The sequence below is a fragment of the Penicillium verrucosum genome, assembly GCF_028828655.1.
Source record: "Penicillium verrucosum strain IBT 35672 chromosome Unknown utg000001l_segment0_segment0, whole genome shotgun sequence".
In the NCBI taxonomy this organism is placed as follows: Eukaryota; Fungi; Ascomycota; class Eurotiomycetes; order Eurotiales; family Aspergillaceae; genus Penicillium; species Penicillium verrucosum.
Genome location: NW_026643210.1, coordinates 4,345,757 through 4,366,598, shown reverse-complemented (window position 1 = coordinate 4,366,598; position 20,842 = coordinate 4,345,757). Strand labels below are relative to the sequence as shown.

At 44.6% G+C, this 20,842-nt stretch overlaps 5 protein-coding genes across 5 annotated transcripts; 3 read left to right on the top strand and 2 right to left on the bottom strand.

Moving 5' to 3' along the window:
- Nucleotides 1-469: 469 nt before the first annotated feature.
- On the bottom strand, nucleotides 470-8,997 carry N7516_001592 (uncharacterized protein; the record flags this gene model as incomplete). The annotated part of the gene is made up of 3 exons (XM_057214312.1): nucleotides 470-2,974; nucleotides 3,190-7,354; nucleotides 7,778-8,997. The coding sequence occupies 3 exons, from the start codon at nucleotides 8,995-8,997 to the stop codon at nucleotides 470-472; spliced, it is 7,890 nt and encodes a 2,629-aa protein (XP_057076195.1).
- A 633-nt stretch (nucleotides 8,998-9,630) lies between these two features.
- N7516_001591 (uncharacterized protein) lies at nucleotides 9,631-11,565 on the top strand (the record flags this gene model as incomplete). Its single annotated transcript, XM_057214311.1, has 2 exons — nucleotides 9,631-9,754; nucleotides 10,754-11,565. The coding sequence occupies 2 exons, from the start codon at nucleotides 9,631-9,633 to the stop codon at nucleotides 11,563-11,565; spliced, it is 936 nt and encodes a 311-aa protein (XP_057076194.1).
- Nucleotides 11,566-12,363: 798 nt separating this feature from the next.
- Nucleotides 12,364-12,702, top strand: N7516_001590 (uncharacterized protein; the record flags this gene model as incomplete). Its single annotated transcript, XM_057214310.1, has 1 exon — nucleotides 12,364-12,702. One exon carries the CDS (start codon nucleotides 12,364-12,366, stop codon nucleotides 12,700-12,702), a length of 339 nt encoding a protein of 112 aa, XP_057076193.1.
- Nucleotides 12,703-18,409: 5,707 nt separating this feature from the next.
- Nucleotides 18,410-18,723, top strand: N7516_001589 (uncharacterized protein; the record flags this gene model as incomplete). Its single annotated transcript, XM_057214309.1, has 2 exons — nucleotides 18,410-18,631; nucleotides 18,712-18,723. 2 exons carry the CDS (start codon nucleotides 18,410-18,412, stop codon nucleotides 18,721-18,723), a joined length of 234 nt encoding a protein of 77 aa, XP_057076192.1.
- A 1,784-nt stretch (nucleotides 18,724-20,507) lies between these two features.
- N7516_001588 (uncharacterized protein) lies at nucleotides 20,508-20,768 on the bottom strand (the record flags this gene model as incomplete). Its single annotated transcript, XM_057214308.1, has 2 exons — nucleotides 20,508-20,668; nucleotides 20,705-20,768. The coding sequence occupies 2 exons, from the start codon at nucleotides 20,766-20,768 to the stop codon at nucleotides 20,508-20,510; spliced, it is 225 nt and encodes a 74-aa protein (XP_057076191.1).
- Between the last annotated feature and the right edge of the window lie 74 nt (nucleotides 20,769-20,842).

Below are 20,842 nucleotides of genomic sequence, written 5' to 3'. Positions count from 1 at the left end.
CTGCCAATGATCTTGGAGTTCCAGAAATTATAGACATGATTAGACCTCTATATACAGCTATAAAATTTATACTATTATAATACTATATCTCCTAATTAAATCACTTAGGCTACTTAATATATGCCGTACTCTTTAATAAAAATCTCAATATGGCTTAGCCTCTTTAATTTTAATTATATTACTAGTAATAACTATATATATATCTCTAAAGTAGATATAAAATAGATATACTCTTTTTAGTATATATTTTTAAACTAGTCTTACTAGATTAAAAAAATAAAGAGTAATAATCCTCGCTTATAGAAGTAAAATTAAAATATTACGGGCCTGCAGGCCTTTATCAGGAGATATAAAAGGTATCCTCGCTGAAAAACACCAGCTTTAGCCATGCTATCACAGCCGAGGCTGGACTATATTATGAGACCTGGCCCTAGTCCTGGCTACAAGTTATACTAAACAACTAAAAATCTCAACAATATAGCACAAACCAACGATGGAGGACATAGAAAAGATAGTGAGAATAAGCGAAAACAGGTAGCGGGTTGGAAACAGGAAACCTCTGGCGAATGCGCAACTGACGCATCACATCCAAGCTGAAGGAGTTGGCGACCTTTTCGATATGCTCGTCTTGAAGCACAATGACTCCCTGATAAGATCTCAGAAAGTCTTCGAGCAAGTCATTTCCGTTCTCTGCATTATCGGCTGCTGCCGACAGCACTTTATCAGTGGCAACGAAGTCGCCCCAGAGATTCTCGACGCGAAGCAGCTCGAAAATATCCCCGCCACGTTGACTATTTCTCATTGCTGCTACCACTATATCTTCGTTGGTTCTAGCACCGTGCTGAAAAAAGCTGAGAAGTGATTTTATTTCCACGGATTCCTGGGCTGCAGCGATTGCTGCGACCCTTTGAAGATTCAAGACTTCTCTCGTAGGATGTTGGAGCAATACTCTGAGATACCGAGCACTGTGCGTAGGATTCTTGACTGCAGCTATAAGAATATTCTCCGTGATCTTTGCATTCTCCTGGGCTTGATGAAGTATTACCTCAAGGATGGGGCCATTCTGCCATATATGGGGCCGATAGATCTCGCTGGTGAGAGGCTCACCCGTCCACCAGCTCGGGTTCCCCGAGATAGCTGCCAGGATGCCCTCAGAGAACCGAACTTTAGACGGATGGTAAGATAAAAGCCATTTGAGAATGTCATTGCCGAGCAGGTCATTGCGTGCAGCATGCAAAAGTACCGTGGGAGTCATTGATTCTAAAGTTGGGTCATAATCTGCGAACATTTGCATCAGAGTCCACCCGTTAACTTTATTTTTGGCAGCTGCGATCCAGGCTTTCTCGGTGAGGAACTTGCTTATGAGTGGCAATAGATGATGTACCGTAAACCAAGCCCGTTCTTGCTCATTCGATATAGCATGGAGGAAGACATTCTCCGTTAAGTGGTGGTCTTCTCGGTCAGTGGCGAGCTTCTCCAACAGGGACATAGTGGAGTCTGCGTCTCCCTTGGCCATGACGAATGCAATCGAAGCAGGGGAAAACCTGACTCTACGGTCCTTAAATAGAAGACTGCTGCTTATTAGGGGTTCCCCGTCGTTTTCGTTCGATCGGACCATGTTCTCGGTCACTGTCAGGCTGAACCCAGGAAGCTCCAGAAAGAACTGCAAAACCGAGCCTCTTCCTGCATTTCTAACAATCGAAGTCTTGATTTCCTGGCTCCTGAGTAGACTGCTACCTCCATATTCAAACACAAGTCGAAAGGCAGAAGGGCAAGAATTGGGATTCTGCAACAGCGCTATCATGACCTTTTTGGATACTGATATCCGGTACGAAGAGCAAGAGAACAGTAGCCGAAGAGTCTCGTAGCTCTCTTTAGAATTTCTTGCTGCTGCAATAAGAACGTCCTCTGTAATTGGGACCTTTCCCGGGAACCAGTCCAGGAGAAGTTGCACATTTCGCTTGCTGTTGGATGCAGCAGCCTGGGCAATGTTTTGCGTAATTCTCACGCTTTCAAGGCTGTAGTATTTGGCAATAATCGTAAAAAGGGCCTCACACTCTCTATTCGCCACGGCAGACAGGAGAATATCTTTCGTAAGCCCCATAGGGTCGTATGTGCAGTAGCGTAGCAGATATTCAAGTAAATACGCAGAGGTGTAGTACGCCGTGTTTGTGTCTTCGTTCATTTTCAGATTCTCAGCGTCCCTTTCATCATTGGGCACCTGCGGCTCAGCATACCAATATTGGCGAGGTTTAAGCACGCTCGAGTGATCAGAAGATTTACTGTCGTAGAGTTCGTCGGATTCAGGCCAACCGGGGTTGCACTCCGAGGTCTCGTCTGGTTCACCATATTCATCGTTGGTTGTTACCTCAACATGACTTGGTGCATCTGTCTGCAGGACCATAATGAGAACCCTGGGGGTAATAGTCAGATGATCCGTGTATCTTTTGAAGAATGACTTGATAATCTTCACGTTTTTTGTGGATACGATGGACACCAAGACGGATTCGTCAACTAATAGCCGATTTTCGGTGATTTTGAAGAGTTCATCTGCGATTCCAGAACCGAATATCTCGAGTATTCTTTCGATACTAGATGAGTGGATGGGGTGAACGAGCGTCCCATGTTGAAGTAACCTGCGCAGGCTCTTCACATCTGGACGTGCGCGCGGTTCGAGATGAAACCGAGGAGGAAAACCAGCAAAGGAATCCACGAGTTGTTGTGTCACGACCAGCGGCTTGTGGTAATTTTTCAGGCACAAGTCGACCATATCATAGTTCTTCGTGCGAATCACTGAGGACAACACACTTTCTGAAATCATTCCTCGACGGCCTGCTTTTTCGATCACCTCTTTCCAGTCCACAAGACTGGGATCGAGGCGACTCAGGTCGAGGTCGGTGAACTTCCAGACCATGAAGATCCAGGTTTCCTCGTCAACAATCTCAGACTTAGATTCAGGTCCAACAGGCCCCAGCTGTCCCATGGGTTAAGGTGCTGCGAAATCCTTTGCAATGCGCCACGTGTTATTTTGACATTTGGCTGTCGTAACAGCTCGAAGCTGTCAAATTGATCGAGCGCTCCCTTTATTATCATTTCTCCTGTAATTTCCAATTCCTGGGAATTCAACACTTGGAGCACAGTTTGTTTCCCAAGCCATTGCTGACTGCATGACTCCACCACTGCGCTGACCTCCTGGGATGGACGTTCACTCCTCTTGATCAAAGAGTTGAAGGTTATGGGATCAATATCCCTGATCGCCAGGTGAATTGCGGGTACAAACAACGGGTCGTAACGGAACACCTTGTAAGACAGGTACTTTGTGACTCGCAATCGGACTCTCGCTATCAAATTGGGGGTGAAGGCCGGTAACCTCCCTCTGTGTGTCTGCAGGATGAAATGAGAATGGGGGCCCAGCGTGTAGAGTTCAAAAAGCCTGAGGAGATCATCTTCGTTGAAGACGACAGAGACTCCACACTCAATCAACATAGCCACTACACGCAATACCCGATCCTGGAGAGTGACGCCAGTGAAATATATTTTCTGACTGCGATATTTAGTCACAGTGTCGGCAAAGCACGTCTCGAGCCCTGCAAAAAGGACATCCTTTGCTAATAAACCTTCCAATGCGACCGCATCGTTTTTTCGATCTGTGTCCACTATATTTCCTGATGTCTCGGACAAATGAGCAAGTAGAATATTAAAGACATTCAGACCTTGCCCCAAATTTGTGGCTGCAGCCAGCAGGACGCTCTCGGTTGGAAGGACATGGCTGCGCTGTAGAAGGATAGTGACGACGTCAGGCCCATGTTCGCCATTTGAAGCGGCAGCAGCAAGAACCTCCTCGTTAATAAGCGAGTTACTGCCGTGTCGATCGAGGAAGATTGCAATGATTATCTCGTTGAATTTTCTTGCTAGAAACGGCAATGTACTATTGGAGAACGGAATTCGATCATCAATTCTGTCGAACAGGGCAAGGACGATCGGAAAAGAGCAGTGCTCGACAATACCATCCACCATGTCGGCTCTGATACAACCAGCTAGGCGAATCGTCTTGAAAAATGCTAAGAAACTCTCGATATACTCCATTTCGGGTTCCATCGTGGTAACTTGGGCCTCAGTTAGGGTCTTGAAAAATACCGATGTCAGCTGTACGTGCCTCGCATGCTGAAATAGGGCCGGCATATGATTTGATCCGCGACGGCCTTTCATGAGTGCTGCACAAAGAACGATCTCCGTGATAGGGATCTTCCAGTTTGGCCGTGAAATCAGCAGACGAATGTCTATCGCATAACCAGGTCTGGCAACTACATTGCACATTGCAGCTTCAGTAATGACAACTTGGAATTTGGCACGCTTCACGAGTACTTTGATAGCGTCGTAGTGCTCCAACCCCTTGACCATATCATTTGAGATTATAAGCTCCTCCTCAAGGGTATGATCACAAATTGTCACCATCAAACATTCCGCATATTTGTGAGCGAGTAGTTCTGCCATGCACCCTTTGTCTGCAAAGATTTTGTCTCCTCGCGTCATCAATAGCTTTAAAATGTCAATAAACGATTCAAGCTTCTGAGTATTGAATGCTCGAAGTGCAGCTCGAATGACAGGTTGTGCGACGTAAACCTGTGTCCGTGATTGCCGAAGGAGCAGTTTTAGCAATGGCAAATTGTGGCGGTGAGGTGTCCCAATCATTTTGACAACGGCAGGGACTGTAATCCGAATCGAACCAATAGAATGTGTATTGAGATATGCATCCATCATAGAATATCCATCGTCAGCCCCTGTGATGGCATCAAAAAGAGGCTCGGTCATTCTCACAGAAGGGCCAGTCAGAGTCTGTTTTAGAACATCGACATTGAAACATCCACTTTCAATAATCAAGGCTAGTTGAGATAGCGAAAGCAGTATATGTTCTTCCATCAGCAACCATTGCATAATATCTTTACCATGGGTTGAATTCAAAATGAGCGCCTGAATCAGATCAGCTGTGAAATGAACGTCTGTTCCCGTTCTCTTGATCAGGCAATCGACAATGCTCTGGTCATACCAGCGCAGTATAGTATATACCCCACTGTGTGTAACCTTGATTCGGTTGCTGTCAATACAGAGGAGATCTTTCAAAGCGACATCACCGAGCCTCTGGGTTCCCAGACCACCTCCCACAAGATCTTCAGTGATGAAGATCAATTGAGCATCATTCCTGGCCAATATGAACTGGACAAGGTGGCCGGAATGGGTTTGGTTCCTCGCGCTGCAACCTGCCAAGCGTTGAGATATTGTCTCCTGGGCAGGAACTGACTCAAGAAGATGGCAAAGGGACTGAAAACTCAGTCGTGGATTTGACAAGGCACCTTGTAGGAAGGATTCGGGGGTGACGTTGTTATCCGAGACTTTGGCGTGGAGCCACTGAAATGTATCTTGCGAGAGTGCCCGAGTAATTGAGCCCCACCAAGTCCCATCAAACGTCCATTCTCTCGACTGTTTCAGAAGTATTTCAAGTATAGGAGAGGGGTTGACACTGTTGGATAAGGCGGCCACAATCATGTTGTTTGACAGGCTAGCAATCGTATACTCCCGAAGCAAAAGCTCTACCACAGTCACATGTCCGACAATTGCAACTGCACCTTGAGATGTTATACTTCGTTTCTCTTTGTTCTGGGAGAGAAGAGTACGCATCATTTTGCAATCATTTCGATCGTTCTCAAATACCTCCATCACCACATCATCGGTAATTTCGAAGCAGCCGTCGTTTTTGGACATCAGCAACTCGAGCGACCCTTCATCTGCTCGCGCAATCGCTCTAATGATATGAGGGGTGACCGAGACAGTTTGCTGCATTCTGTCTATGAGGGTGCGGAGCATCTCTCTGTGGCAACGACTGTTTCTTGACGCCGCAATAAGGATACCCTCCGTCACAGTCAGCGGGTTTTGCATCCCATTCAGCACTGTAAGCAGGTCGAAATGATCAAACCGTTCCACAATGATTTTCAAAGCCTCCTCATGGAATGATATTTGGCGCTGGTCCTGCTGCAATAGAGTCCGCGCTGTCTGTTTTCTCCAGAACCGGAGTATCAGCTCCATAGCACGCGGTGTGATATGCAATTTGTCTCGCGGACGCTCCAAGGCCCATTGCAAGATTTGATTCCAGGTATTGCTGGCATGTCGCGCCCGATCAGCCCCATAGAGGTCGCGCTGCCTTATTATCATCACTCCGCCGTCGCGATCCAGCAGTGCTTGTACATTGTTGACCCCTTCCACTCCCGTGAAAATGCAACCCCAGCGACCTATTGATATATTGGCTGTTCCCGTGTCAGTGTGCTCCCAGACATAATTGATAACTTCATAGCTGCCATTCAACCGCATGAGCCTGTTTAGGACCCCCCGCGTAAATGGAATTGGTCCTTCCCAGTATTGTCGTAGGCTCTCCATCACTGGGATACAGTGTCTCTCATTTTTCAATGCCGATGCGAATAGACTTGACGTAATGTGCAGCCGGTTTTCTCTTCGCCCGAGGATCAACGATAGTTGAGCACCAGTCAGGTGTCTACAACAAGCAGAGAGAATTCTGCTATTCACAAAATTTGGCTCTCCATTCTCGACAAAGATTGTTCGCACCATATTTATAGCAGTTTCTGGATTGAGAAGCTGGAACGCTCTCATATCGCTGCTGCCTATATCGATTCCAGAGGCATGCTGCAGGAGTAGATGAGCACGATCTTGTCCAATTTTCGCTGCCTGGATCAATGTGGTGGCTGAAATCCTTCCATTATATCGTCTCAAAAGAACTCTCAGAATGGAAAGTCCCTGTCGGGTATTACTCGCTGCCTTGTTTATAATAGGCTCTGTTATTGAACCTGTGGTTCCAGACGTGAGTAGAAGGTGAGTCATGTTATGCCCCTTTGCCTTGTTCCCAACCGCTTTCAGTAACACCTTTTCACTCAAGTTCGTGTTCTCCATATCAACGGTGAGCAACAGTCTCATGGGCTCCAAGTCGCTGTTCCTTGCCGCTGCTACTAGTACGTCGTCATCCAAAGAACTCCGTAGCTTAGGGACCCTCTTAAGAAGACTTTGTAAAATCTCACGACCACATATAGGGTTTTTGGCAGCTTTGACGAGGTGTGCATGGTTCCAATTTGATGTGCGGGCTCGTGGATGCAAAAGGAGCGCGTCGATGATTTGCGCCCCTCGTTGCGTGTTCTTGATGGCTGCTTCTAGGACACCCCTGAAAATTACCATCTCTGCTGGTGCATTTTCTAGTAGATGGCACACAATTATTTCATGCCCCGACGAAGCCGCCAGTTCTAGAGCGGTCTTGCCCTCCTGTGTGACAAAGTCGGTGTCCAAATATTCGGTCCTGTGGTATCTGTCCACTGAGGTGGTCTGCAGAATGTACTTAACGAGTGGTAGAATTCCCCATATCGCAGCAATGTGAAATGGAGAAGGCTTTGCCCATCTTTTGTAGGTTTGTGAAGCAGAAAGGTGCGACCACCAATTTTGCCACTGAAGAGAGTCCTCTTTGAAGAATGTACCTGTTTCTCGATGATCTCGAACTGCTCTCCCGCGAAATGTGCGTGCTCCGGCCAGAAACGAATTGCATAGGGGAGTAGGCTAGTATCGTCAATTTTCTCATCTTTGCGGCCGCCAAATTTCGAAACAACAATTGGGATGCCCAGTCTCCATGCATCGATCGATACACCTATACGCTAGAAACGCATGGGCAGCCCGAAGGCCAGAGCCGCTGGTATACCGGTCGTCCGTAAGAAAGTCCTTGACTGACTTATGTAGCAATGCAACTTTATCGTTTGTTTCAACAACCAGAAGCTTGCAATCGTGGATGGAGCTTCTCATTGCAAGTACCTGTTCTTCCTCGCTTTCCTGTGCATAAAACTGGCAGGCATAGGCTAATTGCAAGAGACTGAGAGGTTCCAGAGACACTGCCACGATATTGACAATACGAAGAATGTCTTCCTTGCTCTCGGGTCGAGCCTGGGCTGCCCTTTCGAGCAGTTGCCCATAGAGACTGCTCAGTCCAGTAGGCAATTGCTCGAGGATTCCTATGATATCCGCCCGAGCAGCATCCTTCACTTCCTCCATAGCCAAAGAGACCCAGAGGAAGGTATCTTCGGCTTTTTCCTGAATAATGTGACGAACTCTCCCCTGCATCTCAGTGGAAAACCTCTTCTTCTCGGTCAAGTAATCCACAGAGTTTTCAACGAACGCAGCACCATCATCCTTTGCCTCGGCGAACCCACCGATATCCGCGTTGACAAAGCCCCCCAAGTATGTTCTGATCTCCTCATACGGTCTGCTTGTAATGAGGAAATAGACATGTGAGAGGGATCGATCGTAGTACTCTGGGTCGAAAAAGTTCTCAAACTTTCTCAATATCGCGTTTTGTGACTCTCGGTCGCACTCATCAAGGGCGTCAATGACACAATAAACCTTCCCCTCGCTCCCACCATTCAACAACATAATGAACAATTTCCACAGACGGTTGAAAGAAGTAAACAGCACCTTATCGTCTTCATACCATCTCCTAACCACTTCCTGACCTATTGGTCGATCTTTGATCAATTGCCAGATCAAACCACTCAGAACAGCGATTCCCGAAGTGTGATTCTGGGAGCTGGAATCGCAGAAGAAATAAATCACCAGGCCTGCATCTCCCATATTTGGATCGTTCTCCAGGGCTTCGGTAAGGAAGATTGTCATCATGGACTTGCCACTTGCTGGCAAGCCGTGAAGCCACAGAATGTTGGAATCGTTTTTTCCAGAACCCTCACGCCACTCTTGAAAGATGTTATTTTTCAGCATCCACTCGCAGGTTCCCTTGGCCCTTCTTCCTTTCCGTTCCTGTAGGTCTTCCCTATGTCGAATAGGGTTGCTGAATGATAGGATCTGAACGCATTCCTTTCGAGCGTCTGAATAGGCCAGTGGAACATCAACTTCTTCATGGTTTTGGTAACATTCACGTGGCTTTCCGTTCAATAGCAACATTAGGCATGTGTGATTTATAGTACTCCAGAACCTTTATCAACCTACGAGCTGCACTCAGGGTTCCTTTGCCCTGTCTGCTCTAGTGGGCTGCAAATTTTGAGTGCTACTGCACATTAACGCTCGTCGAATAATAAATTTCACTACAGTACTTCCGGAAATCGGTGTCACCACCTCAGGCTCTTTGATTGTTTTTCTGTCTCTGGTGCCAAGAAGCGCTAAACCGTTTTTAGAACCACCTAATAATATCACCGGTCTAGGCTTTGTACAGTCGAAATACCGGATTTTGTATTAATTATTATCGCTCAGGTTTATTACCTGTCAGAGCTAGAGAGTGCTACTAACAGAGCGATGTAAAATCGTATCTACTAGTATGCACGTTGGCGAATGGGGATCAGGCGGAACCAGCTAAAACGGGATGAATTGATTGATTGTAGATAAAACGAGTGGCAGGCAGAGGTATGTTAAATACACATCTGCAGAATTGGTTCACGGTTGATATGTGGACGGAACCTATTCTTCCATGTCTTGGAAGACCCATGGGATACTCGAGAGTGACTTGTAAGTGTTGTCTCGGGACCCCGTAATTACCATACAAAAGAGGGAGAAAGGTGGGGTACTGAGTAATAGCGAACCATGGCTCCTAACATAGCCAAATATACGCTCGTACTTATTCATGATATGATTACCAGTGAAGAACTGACCGCTTCCCAGATGGCTGATGCTGCTGACTGCAGCAAGCGCGCCATCATCAGGATCCGTAAGTTTTTGGTATGAGCAAGTGAAGCCTAGAATCAATGTTTATCAACCGACACTAACTATACCACAGCGATCGTCGTTTCCAGGAAATAACAACTTTGCGCCATAACATGAGCATTATAGAAAGTGGCCATATCCGATTCCTGGAGCTTCACCCAGTTCTCCAGATCCTGGTCAGACACTGGCGCTCTCAGATCATCTGCGCTTCACCGAATCTGGTTTGTCTTCTGTTCTTGCTACTTTCCCGATATTTCGGGTTATGGGGAGACCGGGACCACTTGAAATTGAAAACATTATTCGTCAAGAAGGTGCGGTTGGATTTAATTATCTCATGGTCACCAGATGCATAACAAATAACAGCTCATTACTCTTGGAGCGGCGTACATGTGGAAGATCGAATGGCACAAATGAGGGAGCGACACGTTCTGCAGGCCATATGTGGCAACAAGAACACGGTACACAGCAGCTTCTGTGTATTAACAAGTACAGAATTCCCTCCGGACATGGACCATCGAAGTAGTACATGTATATCTATAATTGGCTACTTTCTTTCAATTAGTATTTAATTGAGATATATTGTCGCAATCTACTTGGTCTAGACTCTTTGACTTGTATAACGCGGAATAAAATAGCTCAAATAGGAGTAGAGAATGCAATATGACCAATAAAGGGTCCGCGAGTGGAAGTACATAATCTAAATCAAGATATTGCTCGTTCGCCTGCAAGGTTGCCTCGTATCTGTAGCCTTAGACATAAAATCTTCACATTCCCATTTTTTGACTAGTAGCTGCTCCTAGTGACATTACTGTGCGTTCCATCTTTACTACTCTCAGATCATTCACTCGAACGCCTTTGTCCTCAACATGTCGAGTGAGTTGGTTTTGTTACGGAAAAAAAGCTGCGCTAACATTGAAAGCTATCACTGCGGCTTCCCTCGAAAGTGCAAGGGTATTGACGCCGATACCGACCACCGAGCAGTCTCAATCACCACATGCAGCAGTATCGGTGAATCTTGATCAAGATGCCTTGACATCGCTCACGGCGGCTTTCCAAAGCTCAGCGTTGGAAGACAAGGCTTCTGTTACTTTTATCGATACTTGTGCAGGGGTGGCTGAGATGATAGGCGATTTGACTCATCTGCCGGCAAAACCCCCCTCTTTATATATCGACCTCGAGGGCGTCAACCTCTCTCGACATGGAACGATCTCGATTCTGCAAATTTTTGTCCTCCCGCAAAGATCAACATTCTTGATTGACATATACGGCCTGAAGGATAAAGCGTTTTCTTATCCTGCACCGAGCGGAACTACACTTCGGGCTATCCTTGAGTCGCCTTCTATTCCTAAGGTGTTTTTCGACGTCCGCAACGATTCAGATGCTCTTTTCAGCCACTATCAGATTGAATTATCAGGCGTGCAAGATCTTCAGTTGATGGAGCTTGCAACGCGCAAGTTCTCGAAAAGATGCGTGAATGGACTAGGTAAATGCATAGAAAACGATGCTGGAATGACTGCGGATGAAAGAGCGAATTGGAAAGCTTTCAAAGACAAAGGAAGAAAATTGTTTGCACCTGAATGTGGTGGCTCTTACGAAGTTTTCAACACTCGACCCCTTCCAGATGAAATTCGACAATACTGTGCGCAGGACGTACAATTTTTACCCAAGTTATGGCAAAAATATGATGGCCGAATGACTCGACAATGGGCAACGAAAGTAGAGATGGAAGTGAAGAACCGCGTACGGCTCTCCAAATCCAAGACATTTAACGGCAAGGGAAGACATATGGCCTTAGCACCTGCAAACTGGGCTTAGCCTTGTCGGATCAACGCTCAGGAGAGCGCCTGGTGTCCGTGGCGAAGCAGATGTGAAATGCGAGATAGAAGATGATTATCTATGAGATGCCAATCAAATCAACATTTTTGCTGGATTCGTGTGGTGTAACTTTCTAGTGTCTCGCTCAGTGTTTGATGGTAGTGGCATACAGTACAGAACTTATACATTCTATTTCTATCAGGTCTGCGAAGGTACGGCTCTTATAGTGAAACCAATCTTTAATGGCATTGTGAAAGCGTGATATTTGCCGGCTGGCTGAGGTCAGCTGGGTGACCCCGCCTTCCTATTTTGACTTGGGAGTCCTGAATCTCCACCCAGCCCCACTGATCGCCACCAATAATATTGAATGACGTCGTTGCTCTGGGTCGGTTCCCAACCGTACACTGATATTCAAACCCTATAGTAGATTCACGTGAACCAGGCCTGGGAAATCGCGACTTCTGTCGAGGTCTAGTCCTATCACGCTTACATGTGGATGCTTGCGGTGAGTAACTCAAACATAGCGCATGTATCCACCCTGGTCGGAACTCTGCAGTGGGTAATTATTATGACTTAGGACTAAATCAATGATGCAAAGGACCAAATGTTATACTTTGAACAGAGTAATTCCCCGAAAGTCTGCTTCATGCCAATTGTTAATTGGTTAGGCACCAAGTAGTGTCGTAATCGATACAGTGAACAGAGTTGTAGCCCTTGGAGAATAAAATAATCAACCTCCGCAGATTCTTACACTTCAATTCAGTGAAGATATACCCACCCTCTTCAGTTATTAAAATCATGGGAGGAAAGAAACATATTTGTTCAAAGTGCCGTTCGCGCAAGGCAAAACCATCTACCAGCTTCGCACCCGAACCCGAGCCCGGGCCAGAGCATGTTGAAAACAATGTTGAATCACCTGAGGCCATCGAAGCTGAAGTTGAATACCCTATTCAATCTAGTGAGGCTATTGGGTCAGGGATTTCAGAGTCCAAAGATTTATTAGAAGGCCCCTACGAGGACGATAACTCAAGTGGATTTGTCCTTGATACACCACAGTCTGAAGCAACGGTCAGAAGTGCCCAACATGACGACGTGGCATGCATGAGGGTAAATTATGTGAGTCAAAAGTTTGGTTGATGCATTTTGAACTCCGCTTATTATTTGCAAAGAAACAACTGGACTTGACACGTAGTCACATGTTTGTTTGGTGCTACCGGTGTCCGGCAGCCTTGTTGATTGAGTATGAAGGCCATGAACAATTGGACTTCCTTCACTACAAGGATACAACGCCAGAACCATCATCTCATTTAGTTGCGACTATATGCCGAGCCTGCACCAGAAAAAGACCCAGCTCCCATGATCCATATCTGGATATAGCAGTGTGTCGCGTTAAAGGCATGATGATATATAAGCACGCTTGCGAAATATCTAATCGCACAGTCAAAGTTGCCACAGATACATCAGGCCGCATACTCTGTGTGGACATGAACAAAATCTCGGGAAAGTTTACAATGTCTTCTGTGTTATATGGGCTTGATACAGATTGTTTCAATGGAAGTACCTCGGGAAAAGGTTTGTTAGTCCCGCAAGTTTCTAGTTGTTTTATTTAAGTTGCCAAGAAAGTGCGTGAATAACACCAAAATAAACGCTTTATTTAAACAGCAATATAGCGCTGAAACCGTTGTATTTCCTACAATAGACGTGATCCAACGATTAATATTCGTGAGTACATCGATGTCTTCACGATGGAATTTCTTACACAAGATGATCTATATCGTTACCTTCCTGCTTCTGATACGATGATGTCACTAGTTATTCAACCTGCTTTGCCTTGGCTTCCAAGGAGATGACTAAACATGCTCTTCTCAATCGCAACAGCGAAATCAAATGTATTAACGAGGGGTAGGAATGGTAAACCCTTGAGTAAATTTCAAGTATTCTAGACCCGCTTACTAGGACTCTTGTTCCTAGGATCTACAGTATGGTTCCTAGGCACGCTCTTGGTCGCTCCTAGGGATCAGACTTAGAGTTCCTAGAGGACACTTTGTTCTTGAGGTGTTTCTGGGATCACTTGATCCGTGCCTAGGAGCGCGTCTGGCGTTCCTGGGCTGTGGTTAGTTCCGGGGAGCCCCACATCTTGTTCCTGGGGTCCAGGGGCCCGAGCTAGAGTCTACATCAGGTCGATGATTGGCTTCCAAGGAGATGACTAAACATGTTATTCTCAATCGCAACGAAACCAAAATGAATACTATATGTATCAACGAGGGCTAGGAATGGTAAAACTTTGAGTAAATTCCAAATCATCCGGCGCAGCAACCGGTCCTTTTCTTGGACGTTTCCGATACTGTATTCTTGTATACCCGTGTTTTGGTAACTACATTTGAAACTATTATGGTGGATGTCCCACAGCGAGCATCCAATTTCACTTCGCTCGTAACGCAACACAGTCTTTCGTCATCGATCTTTCCTGCGTCGCCTTCCCAGCGTCCCTTCGCGAACATTTAGAATATGTCGAGGCCACTCGGCGAATGAGGGAGCAAGCCGAAGAGTGCAAATGCGAGCCTAGTGCAGCGATGCAATCGCGATTAGAGAAACTGACACGCGAAACCTCCAATACATTCGGCCGGTTGGAAAGAGCACTGAGACGGAAGGTGCGCCATGAGTTTGACCGCAAATAGGCCATCATAGACATTGAGCGACAGCTCTCGGGGGCTGCTGTTGATGACAAAGAGGCGAAGAAGGTACTTCAAGTAGAAGACTAGATACTACCGGAGCAGATTGATCTTCTTGAGAAATTATTCATCTGGCCTACCTCTCAATCCCTAGAGGCCGAGTGGTAAAGAAGGAACGCTGCCTCATTTTTGATACCCCCGCATCAGTCTCAAAGTTATGCTCTCACGATAAGCTGATCTAAAAAGATATAAGAAAGTACAATCTAACTAAAGCATGAGAATTTGTCTTTTACATTATTACACCCCAAATAATATCATTCTTGCTCAAGCAGCCTGATTTGGACTGGTGGCACTCTGAATGCTGCTTGTTCAGAGTCAAGCCCGGTCTCGGCTAAATTAATTTCCGAATAGCCCTATACCTCCTGATTTATGCACAGTAAAGCTATAGTCCGAGTAACCTTCCATATTCGAGGCTAGAGCAAGTCTCTCTGCTTTAGTCCTTGCCCACCTTTCAGTTATCTACGGAAGTAATATTGTAGTGGTTCTCATATCATCTTACCCTTATAGAGTTCCCCTGCACGACCCATATGTATCTAGAAGCGTGACCACAGTTCCCAGAGGACTAGAAGGCCGGTAAACGACGGGAGAGCCCAGGAACGATCTATCTCGCTCCCAGGAGTGACATGTACAGTTAGAGGACATTAAGCTCCCAGGCCATGACCATGATCCTGGGAGCGATAGTTAAATATAGCTCCCTGGCGCAGCATATCGTAGATTAACCAGCAGAACAGCTAGCTGGGTTTAGACCAGAACAAGGCAGGCAAATGAAACGGCGTCGAAGAATTGAGAGACCGCTCATTTGTCCTTTATGCGCATGTCAAACGTGAAAGAAGTTCTTGGTGAAAAGACCGACATTCCAGTTATCGCAAGTACCTAAAGTGTCAACTGGAGGGATCGGGATAGTTGCCGAATTGGTTAGGATAATAAAGTGCTTTGCAGCACTTAATGTCTTATGTATGCTATTTCAGTTTTGTGCAATCTAATCGGGTTACATACATATGTACGATGAATCACGCAAAGTAGTGTCCAATCGTCTCTTAGCAGTAGCCCACTCGAGCTGCTGGCTCTCTGGTATATAATGAGCCTTATGCCCTAACTCTGACTTAGTCAAACTTCTACTTTCCTCCCACCTAGTTAACCTAGCACCTAGGTACACATCTCTTCTTTTAAAGCCACGATAACCAGCCCTTCAAGCACGATTCTTATTAAGGATGACGAACTACCCCCGAGCTAGCGGTTAGGGAATTTATAGGCCTAAAGGACGTCTCTACGTATATCTCTTAAGACCCTAATTGAACCAAACGATGCTACGAGTAGTAATATAGAACCATCCCGTAAACGTAAAAGGGCTAAGAGAAAACAACCTAATACTCTAGTAGAACCTTCCCTCCTAAGACACTCCGATTTCCTAAGCTAATAATGGACTAGGATACCTATTTTAAGAGACTGCGTAAGATATTTGACGAAAGAGATTAAGAAGTTGAAAAACTCGATTAGGAGGTTAAAAATCTCGAGTAAGAAGTTAAAAAGTAGCAAAAGTAAGTCTAGGAACTTTAAAGTAAGCTTCTCTAATAGGAAGACTAGCATTAAGAGGAGCTTTCCTAACGACGTATTCTAGACTATAAAATATACTATAAGTAGCCGGATTGTTAGTATATTCTACTATACGGGTATATGATTTATAAGACATATATAGAACGACTTAATTAAAAAATATACCCTTTTTATAGAGTAAGCTTTTCGGGGTTTATTAAATACTATCTATTTATAGGATAGATATATATATATTTTCTAATATAAGCTCGACGTATTTAGTGATTTAACTCGAAATCCTCTTTTATTAGCCTAGGAATAATTATAGTTTGCGAATACTATAAAGTATATAGTATATAACTAAAGGATAGGGTCGGGACCGTATTAGTCGTAAACGCTTAGGTTATTTTCAATTTTCTTTCGATATAAACGTCGTCTAACCGCTTAACCTTATCACTCTACTTCTTAAATTTAGTCCGAAATCGCCGGGTTATTCTATTGTTTTTACAATTTCATAAGGTGGCTAGATAGAGTGGATAATCCGTGTTTGTCCATTAGTATGGCGTGCTAGATAACCGCGTATAAATCCTAACTTCCGGGCGATTTTGGAAAGAAGTCCCATTCTGAGGCAATAGAGGTAATGTGAGATAATCGAACTTAAAGAGTGAAATATTAAATTTATATTGTAGAAGACGCTTATACTTATGCACCTTGTCCACAATGCGCTTTTTTGCGCCCTATAACCATTACGCCAATTTCCTATATCCGGTTAACACCGCCAGAGTCGAAAATTATCGGCATACAATATTCCAGATAATAGAATATTCTTAGGGCTCGAAAATTTCGGGCTATTAATTTTAGAATTACTTAAATTATATAGCCTCTTAAAATTTACGCGCTATAATTTTCCAAAAGGTCAAATATTCTAAACTTCAAATTTGAAAGGGATATTTTATTCCGGCTTATTTAGAAATAAAGCTCTTTAAAATTTAAATCTTATTATTTTCTCCTCGCTCTTATCTTCTTATCTAGAAATTTATCACGCCCTAGGAACATATGTTCTAGGAACGTCAGAGCTGCTGCTGTCCTTGAACTATTCGGGATTCGTATATAGACCGAAGTGCGGCTGAATATTTGGCATAGGAACCAACAGGTCCTGGCTGCAATCAGGAGGTCTGCACGATAGTAGGTAGCTGGATTTTATAGTGGTGGTTGAGAACCGCCGTCTATAAGCCACTGTTACATCGGGAGAGCATCTCGCTATTCCCAGTGTGGTCGAATAGAACCCACTGCGGAGACGACTACGGTCAAGGATATCTATCATACCTAGAGGTACCCCTGGCTAATGATAACGTTCCTAACTTTAGAGTGGGGCTTCAAATCCCCAACGCACCTGCCAGCACATGCATCGCCTTGTCATCGGCGTCTCGGGCCGTTGGTGCTCTAATGCTCACGTATTTTTTCTCAACCTAAAATCTGCCAAGATAATTGCGGCATTTTGTAAGGATACGGCTACCTAGGGGAATGCAAACTGTGGGAAGAGTATGGCCCAAGAATGTTCATTTAGAGTACATAAGAGGATTCCATAGTAAAAGCGAGAGATATGTTGTGAGTCTTGACCTGAAACAACACATAGTCGTGGGAAGATCATATATCCCAAAAGTATGTTTTATTCCGCAAGGCGCTTAGGACGTGTCACCGCATTACCCCTCGCCTTTGCTCTAGAGATATATAGTGGTAATTTTCGCTCTTTTTGCACTCTGTTAAGGCACCTCATGAGCTAAGTGGGCATTGCGAACAAATACTATCACGTGTAAGTCCTATATTTTGATCTTGATTTCCTAAGAAATATCTCTTAGCATGACAATAGACATGTCGGCATCGAATGAGCCCCTTACTAGAATCGAAGCAGTAGTTCGGCTTCAATGTCTGGTACAGACTGGGAGCGCAGCTGACTACGTTTCCGAATTCCTGAAGCTCCGAAGCAAAATCACACGGGAGACATTTATTGCATCCATTTTCTTCATTAGCCTTAAAAAAGAATTGCAAATTGGTCTTCGTCAATTAGGGGAGCTTCCTGACACGTGGGAAAAGATGGCAGAGAAAGCGATCGCTGTTGAACGTCAACTTACTGAGGAGCGAAGGCAGAATGGTCAGTGTTTCAGTTGTGGGCAGCCTGGCCACGTAGCACGAAACTGTTCAGAATAGTCTTACTCTATTGGCAATGAAGATCCTGTGCCCCACTTGCAGTCGATTGGGCTATCGTCAGTGCTGTTGTTGGTGCTTGAATTGGTGGTTTGATTTGTTTGCTAGATTGAAGTCCTACTAACCGTGCCAAGCCCACCAACATCAGGTAGTGTGTTGGTGGGCTTGGCACGGTTATATGTTCAAAAACCGCCATTGCACTTTTGCGCTTTTGCGCTTTTCGTGCTTTCATAACGTTTGACGTTCTTTAAAAGCCACTCCCTAGCCAACAAGCATACGACTATAAGAGCACCCACTTCCTGATTTCTTAATTCTACTTTCCAGCAAGTCTAATACTAGAGTCCCGAGGCATATTTTAGGCTACAGACTAGCAGATGGCGACTACAGGCCCTCGTTCAAATGGCTCTTCTTCGAAAAGAAAATCAATGCGTCAAAAACAAGGTCGTCGCAAATCCAATTTGATGAAAAAGGCACGCGAATATAGTAGGTTGTATGAAGCAGACGTCTGCGTCGGGATTCGCCTTCGAGAAACGGGCCAAGTATTTATCCTATCGGCGGATGCCTCGGGATTTTGGGGATTTCTTAGGTCGCAACTAGTATATAGGCAGAAACGAGTCATATAACCAAGGCTAACTTTTCTAGGCCTCCTATTATCCGACCCCATTTTTAATCATAGATCAAGACCTAGGGAAGGCTAAAGAAGGTATTATAAGGAAACCAAGCGAGGCAGATCTTCTAGCTTAAATACTATAACTGAAATTAATTCCCCGGGTATGTCTTACTAAGACTAGCTTACGTACCCAGGGGCACGTGATCTCATCTCAATATCCCAGGATACTTTCAGCGCTCTAAGCCCTTCTATAAAGAATAAAGGCTTATAGGAAATCATATAAGAGATTGAACAAGTAGAAGCTAATATAATGGTTTTCTTCTAAGAACGAGAGAAAACTAGAACAACGTATAAAAGTCTTTAGGTAGAACGATATATAGTGAATCATTAGCGCATAGATAGTGCCTATTCTATTAGCAACCCGTAAAAGCTCGACGATTACGTCCGCTTATTCTAAATCTAACGGATATTCCGAGAGAGTCTAATAAAGCTTATTAAAACTCACATTTCTAAGTTAGTCCAATCTATATCTAATAGCGAAGTCATATAAACGAGTATATACCAGCAGTGTCTTAGGATATTTGCATAGATAGTTTCCATCCCCACAATATAGCAAAGATATCGAATTGTCGGTCTTCACCTAGATATCTTCATAACTCGCAAAATAATTTTCTTTTAAGGGAAGTAGATCCTACGTTACAATATCAATTTTATCTTCGTATAAAGCATAACTCGATTTATCGGCTACTAGAATAAGGACAGAGTAGTCCCCACTATAAAGGTACTAAAGAATATAGCTAAAGATATCCTTAACATCGTCGTCAACTACATATATTATTTCGGGCGAACTTTTATAACGACACCGGAGGCTTTAGATTATCCCGCTAGGCGCAGCGAATTTCTTCCCATTAGGGCCAACCTCTAGATATACGAGGGGGAGATAAATTAACTAGGTATTTTTAGATAACGCCTCCAAAGGAAAGGAAAGCGTACTTACTCTAGCCGTACTTAAATCATAACGAGATATTTCGTCGGTATTATCAATTAAACTCGAGGCAGCACTATATATAGAAGCATCAGAAGAAGTAAGCAGCATAAGTTTAAATAATTAATCAGTGGCTAACAAGAAATATATCGTCTACATACTACCTCAATATGATTGCTCCAGGACGCTAACTCAGCGTCCTAGAGCAAGGCCCACGAATTTGATCATCTTTCTTTCATAGTCTCCTTGACCCCACTAGAACGCCCAGCCCCGCTACCTACGTCATTTGCTAGCTAGAAAAGGGGTATCTTAGGTAGAGGTTGAGATTAATCTTAGTATAAGAGGCTCGCCCGTATCCAGTCCTACCTTCAGTATCAAACTAGAGGGTTCAAGAGCCCCTTTAGGGACGTTTACCAAGAAATCGAGGCTAGATAAGCTTTACGACGGATTCAACTAAAAAGCTAGACATAGCGCTTCCATAGATAGAGGAAGAGTGTTTTCTGGCCTATATTGTCCCCAGGCCGACAAAGACACAAATCCAGTGCCTTAAGGCCAGTCATATAATAGATCTATAGATCTACGTCCAAGCGGGCTTTGAGTCTAGAGATATAGGTCCGTGGTTAGGAAGCTATGGTAGGAAGGCTTTAGCTTTAGGCACTATAACCTAGTATAGTTGATTCGAGGCCACCGATAGAAGACAGTGGACGTAGACCTACTTTAGACGTACGTCCACGGCTCCTAGTCTAGGTAGGCTTTATAGCTATTAACTAGCGGCTACCCTAGCTTAGTAACCATAAGGGTCCTCGGTCTTCTAACTACGGTCTATATAGGACACAAGTATCATAATCTAGATCTTAAGTACATTATTTATCGCCTACTACCGGCGTTTTATCGGCCGATCATCATTACTACCGGGTTCAATTACTCGTACGATAGAATTCACCGCCTCTTCACTTACAACCAGATCGTCGCCGAATATCATAAATATCGTATTCGTACTATCCTCAATCGCCGTATTAAAGCACTGCCCCAGTAGGACTTGCCGTAGATTCTAGTCATAAAACGTTACCTAACGTTCTCGCGCGTTTTTAGACGCCATTCGCCCAATAGGAGAGGCGTCAGATAGATCCACCACCATTTAGTAGACTAAGCGATTCTAGTCGCCGTATTCATTACGTATACGGAACATAATTATCACTATAGAATACTTAG